The sequence below is a fragment of the Xenopus laevis genome, chromosome 7L (assembly GCF_017654675.1).
Source record: "Xenopus laevis strain J_2021 chromosome 7L, Xenopus_laevis_v10.1, whole genome shotgun sequence".
NCBI classification, from domain to species: domain Eukaryota; kingdom Metazoa; phylum Chordata; class Amphibia; order Anura; family Pipidae; genus Xenopus; species Xenopus laevis.
In genome coordinates, this window is record NC_054383.1 from 111,308,392 (window position 1) to 111,327,334 (window position 18,943).

Below are 18,943 nucleotides of genomic sequence, written 5' to 3' on the forward strand. Positions count from 1 at the left end.
CGATATCCAGAAAGCTCCGAATTACGGAATGGCTGTCTTCAATAGACTCCATTTTATCCAATTAATCCAAATTTTTAAAAACGATTTCCCTTTTCTCCGTAATAATAAAACAGTGGCTTGTACTTGATCCAAACTAAGATATCATTAATGTTTGTTGGAAGCAAAACCAGCCTATTGGGTTTATTTAATGTTTAAATAAATTTCTAGTAGTCTTAAGGCATGAAGACCCAGATTACGGAAAGATCCGTTATCCGGAAAACCCCAGGTCCCGAGCATTCTGGATAACAGGTCCCATACCTATTGTGTTATTATTACAGAGAAAAAGAAAACCTGTCTTAAAATTTTGAATGTATTTAAAATGGAGTCTATTGGAGAAGACCTTCCTGTAATTTGGAGCTTTCAGCATTAGAGGTTTCTAGATAATGTGTCCTGTACCTGTACTGAAAAGGAAACATTCCTGTAATTATTACTAGTTACTTTTCTTACTGCTTACTTGAATCATCTTATTGTGTTGGTCTGCCCCGGATGGCTTACTGAAAACTTTGTTTGTTATATTCTCCATTCCACCCTGATCAAAAATCCTTTACATGTGAATCCTCATATACAAGAGTGATATATGGAGATGGGGGTAATTCTGTTGGAGATACTTAAAAGACATACATTACACTGCCAGCAAATGAGATTGGATGAAAAATAACAAGGGGGTCACTAAGGTTTAGATGAATAAATTTAGAGATGAATTGATGGGGAGGCAGAGAAAGCAAAGGGATAGAAATGCTGATGAGGATGGGTTTAGGAAAGGGAATTTATTTCAAATATTTCATATGATTAAGTGGAAGCGAGGCAAGCAGAGAGAGGTTAAGCATTTTGATTAATAGGAAGGTGGTTGCTAAAACCATTATGGAAGTATGAGACAGAAAAGCTGGATTTGTGTAAATGCTACTTTTTTTTGTATGATGAATTTTCCTGGTTGGTGAATAGGATTGGACTGGTCATTTACAAACCTTGCTCTTGGCAAGATCCTGTCTGTGGGGCTCTTAAAGGGGTTGTTCACCTTTAAGTTTAGTATGATGCAGAGAGTGATATTGAGAGAGACAATTTGCAACTGGTTATCATTTTTTATTATTTGTGGTTTTCGAGTTATTTAGCTTTTTATTCAGCAGCTCTCCAATTTGCAATTTCAGCAATCTGGTTGCTAGGGTTCTAATTTCCCTAGCGACCATGCATTGCTTTGAATAAGAGACTGGAATATGAATAGAAGAAGGCCTAAATAAAAAGCTGAGTAATAAAAAGTAGCAATAACTCTACACGGAGGGTGTGAGGTATTGGCCACTAGCCTTGCTAATGATCACTGTATGCAATGAGAGGCTAGTGAGGATCACTGCCATTGCACAGCATAAACTTGGACTATACATAGAGTGAGGATAATTGATTGTAAGAGGTGATGTGAGGCAATGGTGATCCATCTCTGTAATGATCAGTGATTGTGTAGGGCAAGAGCAGAAAATTAGTAACTGGGAATGAGTCTCCTTGAAGACCAGTGTCTGTGAAGAAGGGACAGATGATGAAGGACAAGTTCTTGATGATGATTAATTCGATTTACCAAGAACAGGCAATGAATTCCCAAGGGATGAGGGACTGAGGCAATTAGGGATAAAGGGTAAGCTCCTGGGTATCATGTTCCTTGAGAATCTGTGTGCAAAACTGGCAGTGGCTGAAGGTCCGGGGTTTAGTCACCCTGACAGTCAACGATTGGGTATATGGTAGCAAGCTCAGAGAATCATTATCCTGGAGAATCAATTGCAATGTGCAGTAAGGCCTGAACAACCTTGACAATAGTCAATAAAACAGATTTGAATTCTCTTCCCAAGGAATTGCCCAGTATAGAATGCTCAGCAAAGGAAGAGCTTCTCATGGTGTTCTGTTTGCAATTAGCCTGGCCTCCCTCTCCTTCTAAATAAATATTATTTATGCAAAGTGGACACCTGTTCTTCCGTATCTCTGCCAGGCTGTCATTTTAATTGGCAAACATAAACTCTTTCTGGGAAATGGCTTTGTATCAAACAAAGAGCCTTTCCCCCCCCACCACCACCACTCACTATATTTAATCGTTTTTATTTTGGTCTCTAGGAACAAGGCTTTCTTAGCTGTAGACATTCAGAGTCCTAGTTGTGAAGCTACTGATTCATTTTCTACCATAAAAAATATTAATTAATTGGCACACACACACATGTAGTGGACATACAAAATTCCAAAACAAGTATGGGACCTGTTATCCAGAATGCTCAGGATCTGGGGTTTTCCGGATAACGGATCTTTGCATAATTTGGATCTTAACTTAAAGAGATACTGACACCATAATTTAAACCTTTTTTACATCTATGGTAGCATTGTCTTTGCATGTTTCTTATAATTTTGCCATAAAAGTATTTGCGCGATGCTTTTACATTAGCCGTCTGATCCCCCATGTTCCTCTATGAGTAGTTTTTTCAGTATCACTTTGTCAACTAGAAAATCATGTAAACATTAAATTAACCCAATAGGATAGCTTTCTGGATAATAGACCCATATTTGTTCAGAGAAAAAGGAAATCATTTTTAAAAATTTGGATAAAATGGAGGGTATGAGAGATGGGTTTTCTGTAATGCGGTGCTTTCTGGTTAATGGGTTTCTAGATAACAGATCCCATACTTGTAATAATATTGTACATGGGTAGATTTAAGCTGCAATTTGTCCCTTTTCTACTCGTGTATGGGCCCCTACAACTTTCTCCCCAATAGATACAGTTTATGGCCAAAAAAAGTCTTCTCATTGGCATATTGATGCAGTCCTCTTCTGACGGCGTTCCTTGGCACTTTTATGATCCTATTGTTGGCCCGCGAGCCGAATGATCAGATCAGCCAGACATGGCCCAGCACATAGGTGGCATATTGGACAGAATATGCTGGTTTGTTGATGTTGCCAAATGAGTGGAGGTGTATTTTGTTAGTTTGAGAATGATGGAGCAGATTTTGAATGAGTTTGAAAGGCTGCATGGTTCCAGAATTGCTGGTATGTTCTTCGCAGAAATGGCAAAATATTTCATGTGCTAAAAATGATGGCTGCATGTGAAAAACAAGTAAGAACTGCATCAGTGATGATAACCTGAAACAAACCAGTGGGGATAGATGGGCGCTAGGGATAAAAAATAATCCTGTAGCCTCAGAACCACTGTGCTGAGTTTGTTGTGAGTTATATAAACTCCATTTTATCCAAACAATCCACATTTTAAAAATTATTTCATTTTTCTCGGTAGCTTGTACTTATGAATCCATATTGGAAGCAAAACCAGCCTATTGGGTTTATTTAAGGTTTACATGATTTTATAGTTTTTAAATGATATATATATTATATATATTAAAGGGGTGCTCCACCTTTAAGTTAACTTTTAGTATATTAAAGAATGGCTAATTCTTAGCAACTTTTCAATTGGACTTAATTTTTTTTATAGTTTTTTAATTATTTGCCTTCTTCTTTTGACTCTTTCCAACTTTCAAATGGGGGTCACTGACCCCATCTGTGAAGGATTCGGCCGAATCCAAAATAGTGGATTCGGTGCATCCCTACTTTCTGTTCAGGCCTCTTATTCATATTCAAATCCGTGCATGATTGCTAGGGTAATGTGGACCTTGGCAACCAGATTGCTAAAATTTCAAACTGATGCTGAACAAAAAGTTAAATAACTCAAAAACCACAAATAACAAAAAATGAAAAACAATTGAAAATTGTCTTGGAATATCACTCTCTACATCATACTGAAAGTTCATTCAAGGTAAGGTACGAAGATCTGAATTACGGAAAGATCTGTTATCCAGAAAACCACAGGTCCCGAGCATTCTGTAACCTTAATATAAACTTTAGAGGGGCTGAACAAAGGTTGGGCATCCAATGGGCACTTTAACCATAAAAGTTTGACATCCATTGCTCAGCAAAGTACCTGTACTACAATTGCATTCACCACTATATACCAAGTCCAAGCATTACTGAAGCCTACTGAAAATCATTTAAATTTTTAAAAAAGAGAGGATTTTTTTCTTTAACATGCCTCCAGTACATGTATAAGAGACCCTGTATCTGTAACTGTTTCCTCCAAGAAAAGTGCCCTGATGGTTGAGTGACAGTTTTGAGTTACAGCCAAGCAGAACCATTAAACAGAAGGCAAGAACAAGATGAGGCAGAGAGACTCTGTGAATTGTATTCAAGCAACGGTTGGCCCAGATGGCAAAAAAGCAGGGATCTACAGTGAGAATATTCTACACACCAGCAGCATTGTGATCACTACAAGAGACTACAGAGTCAGAACAGTAGTATAAGTAAATCCTGCATGGGCAGTTTAGCATCCAGATCATAGGGTTCGCCATGTTATACATTTACAGCCACCATGACATGCATTTTTTATGTACAACCAAATTCTTGTTGATTCACTTTTAGGCTGCCAAACAATTGGAGATGCCAGTCGTTATCACAGAGCAACACCCAAAAGAACTCGGAACTTGGGGCAGATGGCTTAAAGAAATATGAAAAGATGTCCTTTACCATTCTGACCCCTGAAGTAGAAGAGGAGCTACAATCAATTCCTGACCTGCGCTCCATTGTCTTGTGCGGCATTGAAACACAGGCTTGCAACATGGTAGTTATTCTAAACATGGATGAAACTAGTCCAAAAGCTTCACTTAAAGGAGAATTCAACCTGTAATAAAAAAGACCCCCCAGCCTACCTGCCCCCCAGGCAAATGCCCCTAATTTTTTACTCACCCCTCCGTGCAGATGCTGGCCTCGGAGTTCACAGCAGCCATCGTCTTCTTCTCCGGTAAACTTAGTGTCTTGGTGGCTTTTTCGGCGCATTCGCAGTTTGAGTAAATTTCCGGTCCCGAACAAAAATTCTGTGATTTTCAGCGCACGCGCAATGGTTCGGGACCAGAAATTTACTCCCAACTGCGCATGCGCCGAAATTTCCAAAAAAGACAAAAGAAAGAAGATGGCGCCAGTGAACTCCGAGGCCAGAATCTGCACGGAGGGGTGAGTGAAGAATTAAAATTCTCCTTTAAAGGGGTTATTCACCTTTTGAGTTAACTTTTAGTATGATGTGGAGAGTGATATTCTGAGACAATTTACAATTGGTTTTCTTTTTTTGTTATTTCTGGATTTTGAGTTATTTAGCTTTGTATTCAGCAGCTCTCCAGTTTGCAGTTTCAGCAATCTGGATGCTATGGTCTAAATCGCCCTAGCGACCATGCATTAGTTCGAATAAGAGACTGGAATATGAATAGTAGAGAGCCTGAACAAAAAGATGAGTAATAAAAAGTTGCAATAAAAAAAGAATTAATAGCGAAGACCAATTAAAAAGTTGCTTTGAATTGGCGATTCTATAAAATACTAAACTTTATCTTAAAGTGATACTGACACTAAAAAAACTACTTTTTAAAATATGAAAGTATATTAAAAGTTACCTATAGGTCATGTTGATCGTTTTTTGCTGAGAGGTTTGTTTTTGTAAGTAATTGTTAGTTGAAGTTCCTAAACCTGACTGTTTTGCCAACCTGACTGTCCCATCTCAGCCTGTCAGTTAGAGATTCTAATGCTAACGGACTCCTGCTGCACAAATATGGCAGCCCCCTCATACAGGAACATGGGGCATCAGACAGGTAAAAACATTGTGCAAGTTCTTTATGGCAAAGTTATAAGTAGCTGTTAAAGGCAATATTATGATAGATGTAAAAAAAGCGTTTCATTTCTGGTGTCAGTATCTCTTTAAAGGTGAACCACCCCTGGACATCAATGCAGAATATTGTAATGGTCTGCTAAATAGCAGACCAGTATTGAAGACCAGTCGAGAGGCCTGGCCAGCTTTTACACAGTCAGATCCACAGAATGTTTAGATTCTAATGATCACTAAGATAACTGCAAAAATGTAGCCGCTAAATGTATTTTATTATTCAGTGGGGTAATTAAAGGCATGAGTGGTTCTGCTGTCTTCTTTGTTTGTGGTTAACTATAGAGGAAGCCAACCTTTTTTCACCTTTTTCTTATTGCATCCGGTACCTGGGTGTGTAACTACCCCTCTGTTGTTCTCTATGTATATAACCCACCAATAAAATGATTTAAGAATAAAACATTCATAAAGTCATTTATGTGCCGGTGCGAAGCTCCATTTTTTGGGGTGAATTCTAGAATTGAAAATTAAACAAATGAATAATGAAAGGGATACTGTCATGGGAAAACATGTTTTTTCAAAATGCATCCATTAATAGTGCTGCTCCAGCAGAATTCTGTACTGAAATCCATTTTCAAAAGAGCAAACAGATTTTTTTATATTTAATTTTGAAATCTGACATGGGGCTAGACATATTGCCAGTTTCCCAGCTGCCAAATTATGGAAAATATCCCCTTATCTGGAAAACCACAGGTCCCGGGCATGCTGGATAACATGTGCCATACCTGTATTCCTATTCCCCAGCTAAATTCCTGATTTACCACATTAAGCCTCCGTCTATTATTTCTGTTAGAAGGGACAATTTGACTAAATGAGGGTTTAAAGCACGGCATAATACTGCTTATTCTTTCACGTGGTCTCATTGTTCTGCCAGATAGCAGTAGTGTATATAGCATTTACGTGCATAGGTGACCTTCTGATGGCTTTGTAAATGCGCCACGGGGCAAAACCGGCATCGGGATCACAGGGATGCTCTCTGCATTGTGTAATAAATAATGTAGTTTCCTTTGTAATATAATTATTAGTTAGAAGCTGGATAATGGAGAGAGCTTACTTTGCATTCAGGTAGGTGTTTGCCTCCTTAAAGGAACAGTGGGGGACTGCATTTATTAAAGAGCCAGCTGTGCACAATTTAATGTTCTTGCTTTGTGGTGTCAGCTGAGTGTGTACGTTCTGGACATCCACATCCCGATGCTTGCGTGTTTTGTGTATTGTTAGCATGATGTGTTTAAAGCCTTTATCTTTTACCCAAAACTGCCACTTCACAAACTGCCTTTAAGATTCATTTGCCTCCCTTATTATTCTATGCGCATATAGTTTTTATATTCAAAGCGTATCCATTATCCTGCTCTAGTGCTCTCCCAAGCAGGGGACATGTTATCTGTAGTACAGATATGGGACCTGTTTATCCAGAATGCTTGGGACCTAGGGGTTTTCCGAATAAGGGATCTTTCCGAAATTTGGATCCACCATACCTTACGCCTACTAAAGAATAATTTAAATATTAATTTAAGCAGAATATGATTGTTTTGCCTCTAGTAAGGATTGATTATATCTTAGTTGGGGTCAAGTGCAAGGTACTGTTTTATTATTACAGATAAAAAGGAAATAATTTTAATAATCTGCTTATTTGCTTAAATGTTTATGGGAAATGGCCTTTCCGTAATTCTGAGCTTTCTAGATAACAGGTTTCCGGATAACCGATCCTATATGTGTATATGCAATACTCATAGTAGGTATGCTCCAAATCCAGGATTCGGTTCGGGATCCGGCCAGGATTCGGCCTTTGTCAGCAGGTTTCAAATTCGCCCGAATACTTTCTGCCCGGCCGAACCAAATTTTAATATGCATATGCAAATTTGGGGCTGGGAGGGAAATCTCGTGACTTTTTTTTTGTCACAAAACAAGGAAGTAAAAATGTTTTCCCCTTCTCAACCCTAATTTGCATATGCAAATTAGGATTCGTGTTTCGGTATTCGCTCGAATGTGTCACGGAGGATTCAGGGGTTCAGCCAAATCCAAAATAGTGGATTCGGTGCATCCCTAACTCATAGGGGCAAATTCACTGAGATGCGAAGTTGCGCCAGGCGCAACTTCGCCGCACTTCGCCAGGCATAGTTTCGCCAGGGCTCCGCAAATTCACTAAAATCCGAAGTTGCGCACAGGGGTAGCGTAAGGTTGCGAAGTTGCGCTAGCGTTGATTCGCTATATAAAGCGAAGTTACGCTAGCGAAGGCTAATTTGCATACGGCGCGAAATTCAAATTTCAATGGAGGAACACGTATCTGCAGTACAAATGCCTAGAAAACCTTCAAATCAGCAAATAAAATTTTATTTTGCCCTACACATGTGCCCACTGTCTAGGTAAGTTGCCATGAGTAAGGAAATGTAGGGGGGAGGAAGGGGAGCCCCAAAAAATTTTCGATCTTTTTCAACCTATCAGCCATCATGTAGAAAACACGCCAGCGTTTTTTTGGGACTTAGAAAAAAAATTGACTTTTCTTAAACAATCCCTATCTACTCTATTGCGCTTCGCCAGGTCTGAGGTGGCGAAGGAAGTCTAGCGTAAAAGGTAGCGTTCAGTACACTGCGCAAGTTAGTGAATTTGCGTAGTTTCGTCGCTAGCGAAGATTCGCCTGGCGTAAGGTTGCGAAGTAACACTAGCGTAACTACGCCAGCGTTCGTTAGTGAATTTGCGCAGTAGCGAAAATGCCAAACGCTAGCGAATTAACGCTAGCGTTCGGCGCTTCGCGGCTTAGTGAATTTGCCCCATAGTGATCATTGCTGCAAACAACCTATTACCTTTTATTTAATAACCATAAAGGATTCTGTTAGAACACATTAGGAAGTGAAAAAGCATGTTTTATACCAGACGTCTCCATCGGTTGCTGCCCTGCATAAATTCCTGAGCTATTGGCCATGCTCCCTAGGATGGATAAAGGGAATGGGTCTAGTTCAAGGGATACCAGCCTTCTTAGACATTGACAGGGTCACCGTTACAGTGAGATTTTCATTTATCTGTAACTTTATGCAAAGACAACAGGTTCCAGAACCCTGTAGTTCCACATTCCCGTATATTCTTTAATGCGTGTGAAATAATGTCCTTATTAATATAAGAATAATAATGCAGTACGAATGCAATTCTCAGCTGGAGAAGGAGTGCGGTGCTTTGCGGGCGACTCTAATTAATTCAACACACTGCTATGTTTCTATCCTATTAAACATGTACTGTGTAGGGGGAGGGTGGCAGCTGTTAGGTGAGGAGAGTAAAGCTGTATATTAAATACAGCAGCGAGACCCTTAGAAAGTGAATAGATGAATATATTCTCTGATCTTGTGTCGGCTGGTGAGCTAACTGCTTCTCCCATTAGACTAAGCCATTGGCAGGGCCCCTGTTAGTTGCCATCGAGCTGAGCCTTTTAAGATTTTGTGCTTTTATTTAAGATCCTGTACTATGAGCCTTCTCTCCCGGGCTTATTGCTACATAGAAGGATTCTGCTTTCAGCCCCATTCATAAAAGGACGTGAAAATGTCTAATCTGGGTTTCTCTGAAGATAGAACATTGCTTGCTGAATTATTTGTGAATTTGGCTGTTTGGATAAATATCTAATACATGGGGCTCTTCACAAGCAGGTTACTACAGGGCCCTCAGCCATTATAATCTATATTGGAAACAGGACAACCTCTGGATATTTTGGGGGCCCTAAAATTGATTTGCAGTGGGGTCCAGTAACATCTAGTTACACTACTTTCAGCATAACAGTGCTATTTATTCCATGTCCCCGTCTTCTCGGTGCTGCTCTTAACATGCACATGGGCAGCACAGAACTTCTTGTTGATTTCAGTACAGTGCATGTGCCTAGCTTCAGAAAGCACTGGGGATGCCTGGGACATGGCAAAGTGTCACCTCCAAGTACAATACCCCAGGCCTCATTGAAGAAGAGATACACCCGCCTGGAGTTGAAGGTAACTAGAATCACATGGTGTGGTGTCTTAACATGAAAATGCCATTGCACCAAAACACAAGTTTGATTGATGAACACCTCTGGCACGCGATTTGTAATAGGAAACCAAGAAATTAGCCAATGTTTTGGATCTGTTCTATTTATGGAGGTTATGAGCAATAGAATTGTATAGTTTGTGACCCATCGACCAACAGTTTGGCTGGTTCAATATTAAAAATACAGGTATGGGACCTGTTATCTGGAAACCCCGTTACCCAGAAAGCTCCGAATTACAGGAAGGCCATCTCCCATAGACTCCATTTTATCCAAATAATACAAATTTTTAAAAATGATTTCCTTTTCCTCTGTAATAATAAAACCGTTCCTTATGCTTGATCCAAACTAAGATATCATCAATTGTTATTGGAAGTAATTTGGATTTATTTAATGTTTAAATGATTTCCTAGTAGATCCACATTACGGAAAGATCCATTAACACGGAAAGCCTGGATAAAAGTTCTCATACTTGAATTAGCTCATATATGGAAGTGTTGATTTCGACAAACATTGAGTCTATAAAGATACTTGATTAAAAGCCTCAACTATTGACAAACTGCAACCATTAATAATACAAAGTTATAATTCTGCTTTTTATACTTTTGTAAAACATAGGATTGTAAAGAACCTTTGTAATGATAACTTTAGGCTTAGGGTTTTACTATGTTTTTCTTTTGTTATCATTTGGGGCACATCATTGCCCGTCAGTTGTTCAGGAAGTCCAATGGGGTTAATCTGAGCTAGTGATGTACGGGTCGGGAAAAACCACCCCGCACCCGACCCTAAATCAGCCTGCGCCCACCCACCCGCATCCAACTTCCGGTTTCCTTTTAAAGCCCCGCCGATGACCTCACAAAAGGGGCGGCGAGCAGGCCGCGGCTATAAAGACGGAAGTTGGAAATCTTCATTTGAAGAGGAGTGTGAGCTTGACCTGAGCCCACCTGATCCGCGGGTAAATCTGTGGGTCCTGCTGGTATCGGCCTTGCCCGCACATCACTAATCTGGGTCCATATTTCTAAGACAAGATGCTGGCAGGTCAGAGAGCTATAGTGAAATGCCAAGGGATCATGAGAGACCCTAGTTACTAGGGTCTCTTGTGATCCCTTGACATTTCAATATAGCCAAGTAAGTCAAGGAGCCACAAGTGACCATTTATTGAAATTCATTTGAGATGTTAAAGGGGGTTTTGTCCTTTCAGTTAACTTTTAATATGACGTAGAGGGTGATATTCTGAGACAATTTGCAATTGGTTTTCATTTTTTATTATAATTTGTAGCTTTTTGTTCAGCAGTTTACAATTTCAGCAATCAGGTTGCTAGGGTCCAAATTAGCCTACAACCCATGCATTGATTTGAATAGGAAGATGAGCAGTGAAAAGTAGCGATAACAATATATTTGTAGCTTTGCAGAGCATTTGTTTTTTAGATGGGGTCAGTGACCCCCATTTTAAGCCGGAAAGAGTAAAAAAAGAACAAATGATGGGCAATTGAAAAGTTGCTAAGAATTAGCCATTCTATAACATATTTAGGGGCCCATTTACTTAGCTCGAGTGAACGAATAGAGGAAAAAAACGTTGAATTTCGAATGTTTTTTGTGGCTACTTCGACCATCGAATGGGCTACTTCGACTTTGAATCGAACGATTCGAACTAAAAATTGTTCGACTATTCTATAATCGAAGTACTGTCCTTTTAAAAAATACTTCGACCCCCTAGTTCGGCACCTAAAACCTATTGAGGCCAATGTTAGCCTATGGGAAAGGTCCCCATAGGCTTCATAAAATTTTCTAGTCGAATGGATTAAAATCCTTCGAATCGATTATTCCTTTGATCGTTCGATCGTAGGAATAGCGCTAAATCCTTGGGCTTCGATATTCGAAGTCGAAGGATTTACATTCGGCAGCCGAATATCGAGGGTTAATTAACCCTCGATCTTCGACCCTATGTAAATCTGCCCCTAAAATTTATAGGAGAACCACCTCTTTAAGCCATTGATATATTCTTTAGTACTGGGGTAAATTTGAAACAACATAAAACTCTAAATTGGTATAAATAAAAGGCGCGGGCAGCACATGAGAACTTGTAACAGTACAGATATATGTTCCCATTGATTGATAGAAGCTGATATATGAAGCTGACGTCTTGCTTTCCAGCCAGTCAGGGGAAATAGTTTTAACCGCATTGATTTCCTTTTTCTCTGCTGCCACAGAATGTTACAATGTGCAGCTAAAAACCACCCTTGGGTCAAAAAGCGTCTCGGAGCAGTCATTCCCTGACCCACTTGGCACTCCGTTACTGGCAGTTCAGCGAGGGGAAAAAACTGTCCCCCCCCCCCCAGCTTGCTTACTGTCCCCAGGGCTTGTCTTACATCATTCGCTCCTGGAAACATGGACGGCTTTTCTTTACAGTTCACTTTATTCAACAAACAGAATTATTTCCTTATTATGGAAAGAGAGAGAGACAGAAACAAACAGATCAGCGTGTGAATAAAGGGAAATGTGCATTTGATGGCAGAGTTAAACACCTCCTGCTTCAGATGGATTCATAAAGTGTAATTTTTCTTGAATGTATTTATAATCCAAGGTGACTGTAAAGCATTATTCCAGTTGTAGTCCAGGATTGAGCTCATATTTGCAATTTCCTTGGATGGGACTGGCATGTTACATGTGCAGAAGTTCTTCTGTATCAGCCCAAGCAGCTGGATGTGTTTGATGGAACCGACTGTTAGTGTCATGGTAATTTGTATAAGAAAATCTACTTTGAAGGTCAGGCAGGAACTGAAGAAAACATTTGATTGAAAATATCGTTGTGATGTTCTTAAATTATATCCCCATATTAGAGGGGTCATTTATGGCCCCAAGTGTAGTTGTGCTTGACCACAGTCCATTGGGTGAGAAATCATATTCATTAAAGATACTTTAAAGGAGAAGGAAAGGCTACAACTAAGTAAACTTTATCAGAAAGATCTATATAAATACACAAGTAAACTCTCAAAGTAATGCTGCTCTGTCCTCTGTCAAAAGAAACAGCATTTCTTTCCTTCTATTGTGTTCACATGGGCTTCTGCATCAGACTTCCTGCCTTCACCTTAAACCTTCAGGGCTAGGGCTTGAGCATGCTCAGTTTGCTTCTCTCCCTCCTCCCCTCCCTGCTGTAATCTAAGCCCAGGGCTATGAGTGAGCAGGGATTCAGGCAGGAAGTGATGTCACATCAAGCTAATATGGCAGCTGCTATCCTAAACAAACAGAGCTTCTAGAGCTGTTTACTCAGGTATGATAAAGCAATCTGCGGAATAAATATAGTCTTATAGCATGCACTATTGCAGCTAATCTATTGCCAATAAACTGCTTCGGTAGCTTTCCTTCTCCTTTAACATGTGCTTCTCACTTTCCATATACAATAGTTGCACTCGGCCCAGCTGCCTTCTTCCTGTTACAGATATTGCCAGTTGTTCCTGTTAACGCAGGGGAACCCGGATGAAGGAACCCTGGAGCAACTACCACCTCCTAACCAGACGTGCATTAATCACCACAGCGTGGTTGGGCTGAAGGAAAATGGGTGCACATGTCACTCTTTTATATTTAAAGGGATACTGTCATTGGAAAGCATGTTTTTTTTCAAAACACATAAGTTAATAGTGCTGCTCCAGCAGAATTCTGCATTGAAACTCATTTCTCAAAAGAGCAAACTGATTTTTTTTTATATTTAACTTTGAAATCTGACATGGGGCTAGACAAATTGTCAGTTTTCCAGCTTCCCCCAGTCATGTGACTTGTGCTCTGATAAACTTCAGTCACTCTTTACTGCAAGTTGGAGTGATATCACCCCCCCTCCCCTCCCCAGCAGCTTAATAACAGAACAATGGGAAGGTAACCAAATAACAGCTCCCTGATACAAGATAACAGCTGCCTGGCAGATCTAAGAACAGCACTCAATAGTAAAATCCAGGTCCCACTGAGACACATTCAGTTACATTGAGTAGGAGAAACAACAGCCTGCCAGAAGCAGTTCCATCCTAAAGTGTTGGCTCTTTCTGAAAGTACATGAGCAGGCAAAATGAACTGAGATGGCTGCCTACACACCAATATTATAAATTAAAAAAAATACACTTGCTGGTTCAGGAATGAAATTTACACGGTAGAGTGAATTATTTGCAGTGTAATTTAGAAATAAAAACGACATCATAAAAATCATGACAGAATCCCTTTAAAGTTGGAAATAACACCAACTGGACTAAGTTACAATGTAATAAATTATCCTGATAATTGATTTAACAACTGGCAGGAAGCACAACTATATGGTACAAGACTAACATTACTTTCCTATGCTCTGACCTGCACTTAATTGCATCAATTAAATCTCTCTTCATTACCAAGGCCAATGTATTTTTTTATGCAGGCTGCAAGAATGTCATTACAGCAGAATTGTTAGCAGGCATTTTTGTACTAGTGTCATCTTCTTCTTTCTGCCAGCCAGGTCACCGATTCATTGGCCTCTCCCAGATGAGACAGAGTGGAGCACTTCTAACCACCAGTGAAGGCGTACTCCTACAACTTTTAGGGGATGCTAAACACCCAAAATTTAAAGAGGTAACGTCTTATTTGACTGTTTTCATCATACAAATATATATTAGGGATGCACCAAATCCAGGATTCAGTTCGGGATTCTGCCTTTTTCAGCAGGATTCGGATTCGCCCGATTCCTTCTGCCCGGCCCAACCGAATCAAAATCCTTACTTGCATATGAAAATTAGTGTTGGGGAGGGAAATAAGTGACTTTTTGTCACAAAACAAGGAAGTAAAAAATGTTTTCCCCTTCCTACCCCTAATTTGCATATGCAAATTAAGATTTGGTTCGGTATTTGGCCGAATCTTTCGCGAAGGATTCAGGGGTTCGGACGAATCCAAAATAATGGATTTGGTGCATCCCTTATATATATATATATATATATATATATATATATATATATATATATATATATATATATATATATATATATATACAGAATATTAATCATCTTTTAAAGGGGGGTGTTTATCTTTGCGTTCACTTTTGATGTAGCAAGTATTTGTAATTATTTTTAATTTTTTATAATTTATGCTTTGCAATTTCAGCAATTTGTTGCTAGGGTTCAGGTTACCTTAGCAACCATGCATTGATTTAAACAAGAGACTAGAATATGAATAGGAGAGGGCCTAAATAGAAAGAGGAGTAATAAAAAGCGGACTGGGCCCCCTCTGACCCCCGCCCCCCTATTGTGGTGCAGCGAGCGTGCTCGGGGCGCCTGCGTGAGGAAAACGTTTGGCGCTCCTGCGTGAAAGGCGCCGATCGGTGCGCCTGCATGAATGGCCCTGCGCGCACGCGCACGTCGCCTAAGGAAAATGCTCTTTTTGTACAAGCTGATGGGGAGAGGGGTCTGGCCCGGCGGGGGCCCATTAAGGGTCGGTCCACCAGGTTTTTTCCCGGTATCCCGCCGGGCCAGTCTGACACTGATGAAAAGTAACAATAACAATACATTTGTAGCCTTACAAAGCATTTGTTTTTTAGACGTGGTCAGTGACCCCCATTTGAAAGCTGGAACGAGTCAGAAGAAGAAGAAGGCATGTAATTAAAAAACTATGAGAAATAAATAATGAAGACCAATTGAAAAGTTGCTTAGAATTGACCATTCTATAACAAACCAAAAGTTAACTTAATGGTGACCCACCCCTTTAAAGGAAGCATCTCTCAGAAATAACTAAACTCTGTTTTAATCTAGTGAACAATATCTACGCTGTACATGATTTGAGGGGAAATATAATTTTGTGCAAAGATGATAGTTATCATTTATCCTGAGGATTCCTGAAATACTTGCTTGTTTGAACTTACCTTGACTCTTGAGCTGTATTTTTACTCTAAATGCTTTTTATTAGGCTGAGAGTTTCTCATTTGTGATCATTATTTGAGATTTTGGCATCTCTGCCCATTCTCTTCTCCGCTCTGACTTTTCCCTGTCCTTATGTCTCCTCTAATTCAGCAGCTTCCCTGCTGCTTCAGTTTTATGTTTTGAAAATGATATTTATTTGAGATCTGCAGGACAAAGGAAACAGAGAGGCGGTAATATAATAGGCCTTACGGACCATATCTTTCTTTTCTTCTTCCAGGTCCAAAAGATTATAATGGAGCCAGCTCCCGACAGTGACCTTCTGTCTCTTTTCAGATGCCCAAATCTTTTCAGCACAGAGTGTTCTTCAAATGTCTTCGCTATTTCTCCACTTCTAGAATCCAATCTTGACTTAATGAGATCCAAGCCAAACTGTAAGCCTTGAGAAGATTATGACTGTTTGTATTATATTCAGCTCTAGGATGTTCTCACGTTGCGGGTTGCTCTTAATTAAAAAATGTATTAGAAGATTTCATCGGATGGCAGAGGCCTTTTCGTTTCGCAAATGTCATTTTATCTATAATATACACTTATAATCAACATGAGTTCAGTAAGTAGGGCTTGTCTTGCAGATGGATATTGAATGTAATTTAATCAGTCCATTTTTAATTTGAAAAATTAAGGGGGGTCATATACAGACTCAACGCCTAGGTGCAGTCACGACAAATGTTTTCAGGATAACGGATCTTTCCATAATTTGGATCTTCATACCTTAAGTCTACTAGAAAATCATGTAAGCGTTAAATAAACCCAATAGGCTGGTTTTGTTTCCAATAAGGATTAATTATATCTTAGTTGGGATCAAGTACAAGGTACAGGTATGAGATCTGTTATCAGGAAACCTGTTATACAGAAAGATCCGAATTACAGGAAGGCCATCTCCCACTGACTCGATTTTATCCAATAATCTGAATGTTGAAAAAACAGTGCGTTGTACTTGATCCCAACTAATTTGATTAATCCGTGTTGGAAGCAAAACCAGCCTATTGGGTTTATTTAATGTTTAAATGATTTTCTAGTAGATCCAAATTATGGAAAGATCCATTATCTGGAAAACCAGTATTCTGGATAACAGGTCTCATACCTGTACTGTTTTATTATTACAGAGAAAAAGGAAATCATTTTAAAAATTTGGATTATTTGGATAATATGGAGTCTATGGGAGATGGCGTTTCTGTTATTTGCAACTTTCCGGATATCGGGTTTTTGGATAACTGATCCCATACCTGTATTGGGAAAACTCATTTAGTCAGTTTCCAGGAGGGCACAACCTCGTGCATGGTTCTCAATTGACTATATCAAGTAGCAAGAGCAGAGCATACTGAAGGACCAGTAATTGCAAGAAGGCAATATATTCATTTGTCACTTGCATGTAAAAATATTCCATGGTTCTCAACTGCTTGCATTACGTAACCATTGCAACTAATGGGCGGAGGAACGTATACATGATCTCTATGAATCTATCTGTCACTCTGCCCGCTATTCTTTATGTCTCTAATCCTCTGCCTGAGTCCAGGCTGACTGATTCCCAGCTACTGGAACTACAACACTCGCACGCTGGATAGCAGTGGGAGATATAGTTCAGCTTGAAGGAGGCCACAGCTGAAAGTTTCCAGCAATGTGTTATATAGTGGCCTGGCCACCATTGAGAAGTCTTATAATTCCCCCCCCCCCAATGCTTTGATGGGTTTTGCAGTTTCATGATGGGAGTTCGATAGGGTTGCCACCTTTGCTGATGGCTAAACCCAAACACGGGGGGTGGGCAAATAACATTGGGGGTGAGGCAGTGATCTAGGAACAGGTATGATGACATCAGAGGTGAGCACAATGATGTTGGTGGAGTTATGACACCATGGAAAGGTTATTGCATCACTTAGATGCAACTGGCTGGATTTCTATCCACAGTTAAAAAGTGTTGATGCCCAGTTCAAAACCACACAGGTGGCAACCCTATCTCTAGCTATGTTCTGCTTGATGATTAAGTCCAATCCTCTAATTACAGGTATGAGATCTATTATACAGAAATCAGTTATCCAGAAAGCTCTGAGATACAGCAATGCTAATTTAGAAAAACCCCACTTATTTTTGATTGATTTGTTCTTTTTTTATAGTATTTAAAGGAAAACTATACCCCCAAAATCAACACTTAAGCAACAGCGAGTTCATATCATATTAAGTGGCATATTAAAGAATCTTGCCAAACTGGAATATATATTTAAGTAAATATTGGCCTTTTACATCTCTTGCCTTGAGCCACCAATTTGTGATGGTCTCTGTGCTGCCTCAGAGATCACCTGACCAGAAATACTTCAACTTTAACTGTAACAGGAAGAAGTGAGGAAGCAAAAGACAGAACTCTGTCTGTTAATTGGCTCATGTGACCTAACATGTATGGTTTGTTGGTATGTTTGTGAGTACAGTGAATCCTACGATCCTAGGGGGCGGCCCTTATTTTTTAAAATGGCAATTTTCTATTTATGATTACCCAATTGCACATACTACTAGAAAAGTATATTATTATGAAAATGGTTTATTTACATGACGCAGGATTTTACATATGCGCTGTTTTATGCAATATCTTTTTATAGAGACCTACATTGTTTGAGGGGTATAGTTTTCCTTTAAATGCTTTTCATGTACAGTATTGGCCAGATTATTGTTCGGGTTTCACAAGGCTGAAAACCGAACAGAAAGTTCAGACCTGAACAGGTGGCAACCCTAGAGTTCAACAACATAGAACAGCCGGCCGCCAGCGTGCTATTCCTGAGCGCATACGAATTCGTTCATGTTTTTTTTCATACTATAGTCCGGCCCCCCGACAGTCTGAGGGACCGTGAACTTATGTATTTTTTATGATTATTACCGGAACTTTACAGAGAAACTTTACAACGCTAATTCTATCGATGTTAATACCTTTAGAACATAACCGAAAAACTTTCAAAAGGAACACAGTGAATTATTGAAGAAGAATAAGTGGCTAAACAGATAAGACGGCACTATGGGCTTTTCTGTAATGGCAGGGTGGCTGTTCCAGGTTTAGCACTTCGCTTAACACAAATGGTGAGACTAGTGAAGCATACGATGAATGCCACGCTGGAAAAGAGGCATTTAGGAACATTAACCATTTATGCTGCATTTTGGCAGCGGAGGAAGTGATTACCAGACGTATAAAATAGAAGTCCAATGATGAAATTACCATAAACAATCTGGATTCCATGCAAGGCTGAACAGGATTTATCATTTTACCCAAGATCAGTAATCATTGTCTGG

At 39.6% G+C, this 18,943-nt stretch overlaps 1 protein-coding gene across 3 annotated transcripts in view; it reads left to right on the plus strand.

Moving 5' to 3' along the window:
* Positions 1 to 18,943, plus strand: part of LOC108696686 (isochorismatase domain-containing protein 2-like) — a 64,397-nt gene that overhangs the window by 6,950 nt on the left and 38,504 nt on the right. For all 3 annotated transcript variants that reach the window (XM_018226272.2, XM_018226273.2, XM_018226274.2), the window contains exons 2-4: positions 4,471 to 4,669; positions 14,223 to 14,339; positions 15,894 to 16,047. In XM_018226272.2, the coding sequence (XP_018081761.2) occupies positions 4,471 to 4,669; positions 14,223 to 14,339; positions 15,894 to 16,047 (470 nt within the window). The remainder of the gene's footprint in view (positions 1 to 4,470; positions 4,670 to 14,222; positions 14,340 to 15,893; positions 16,048 to 18,943) is intronic.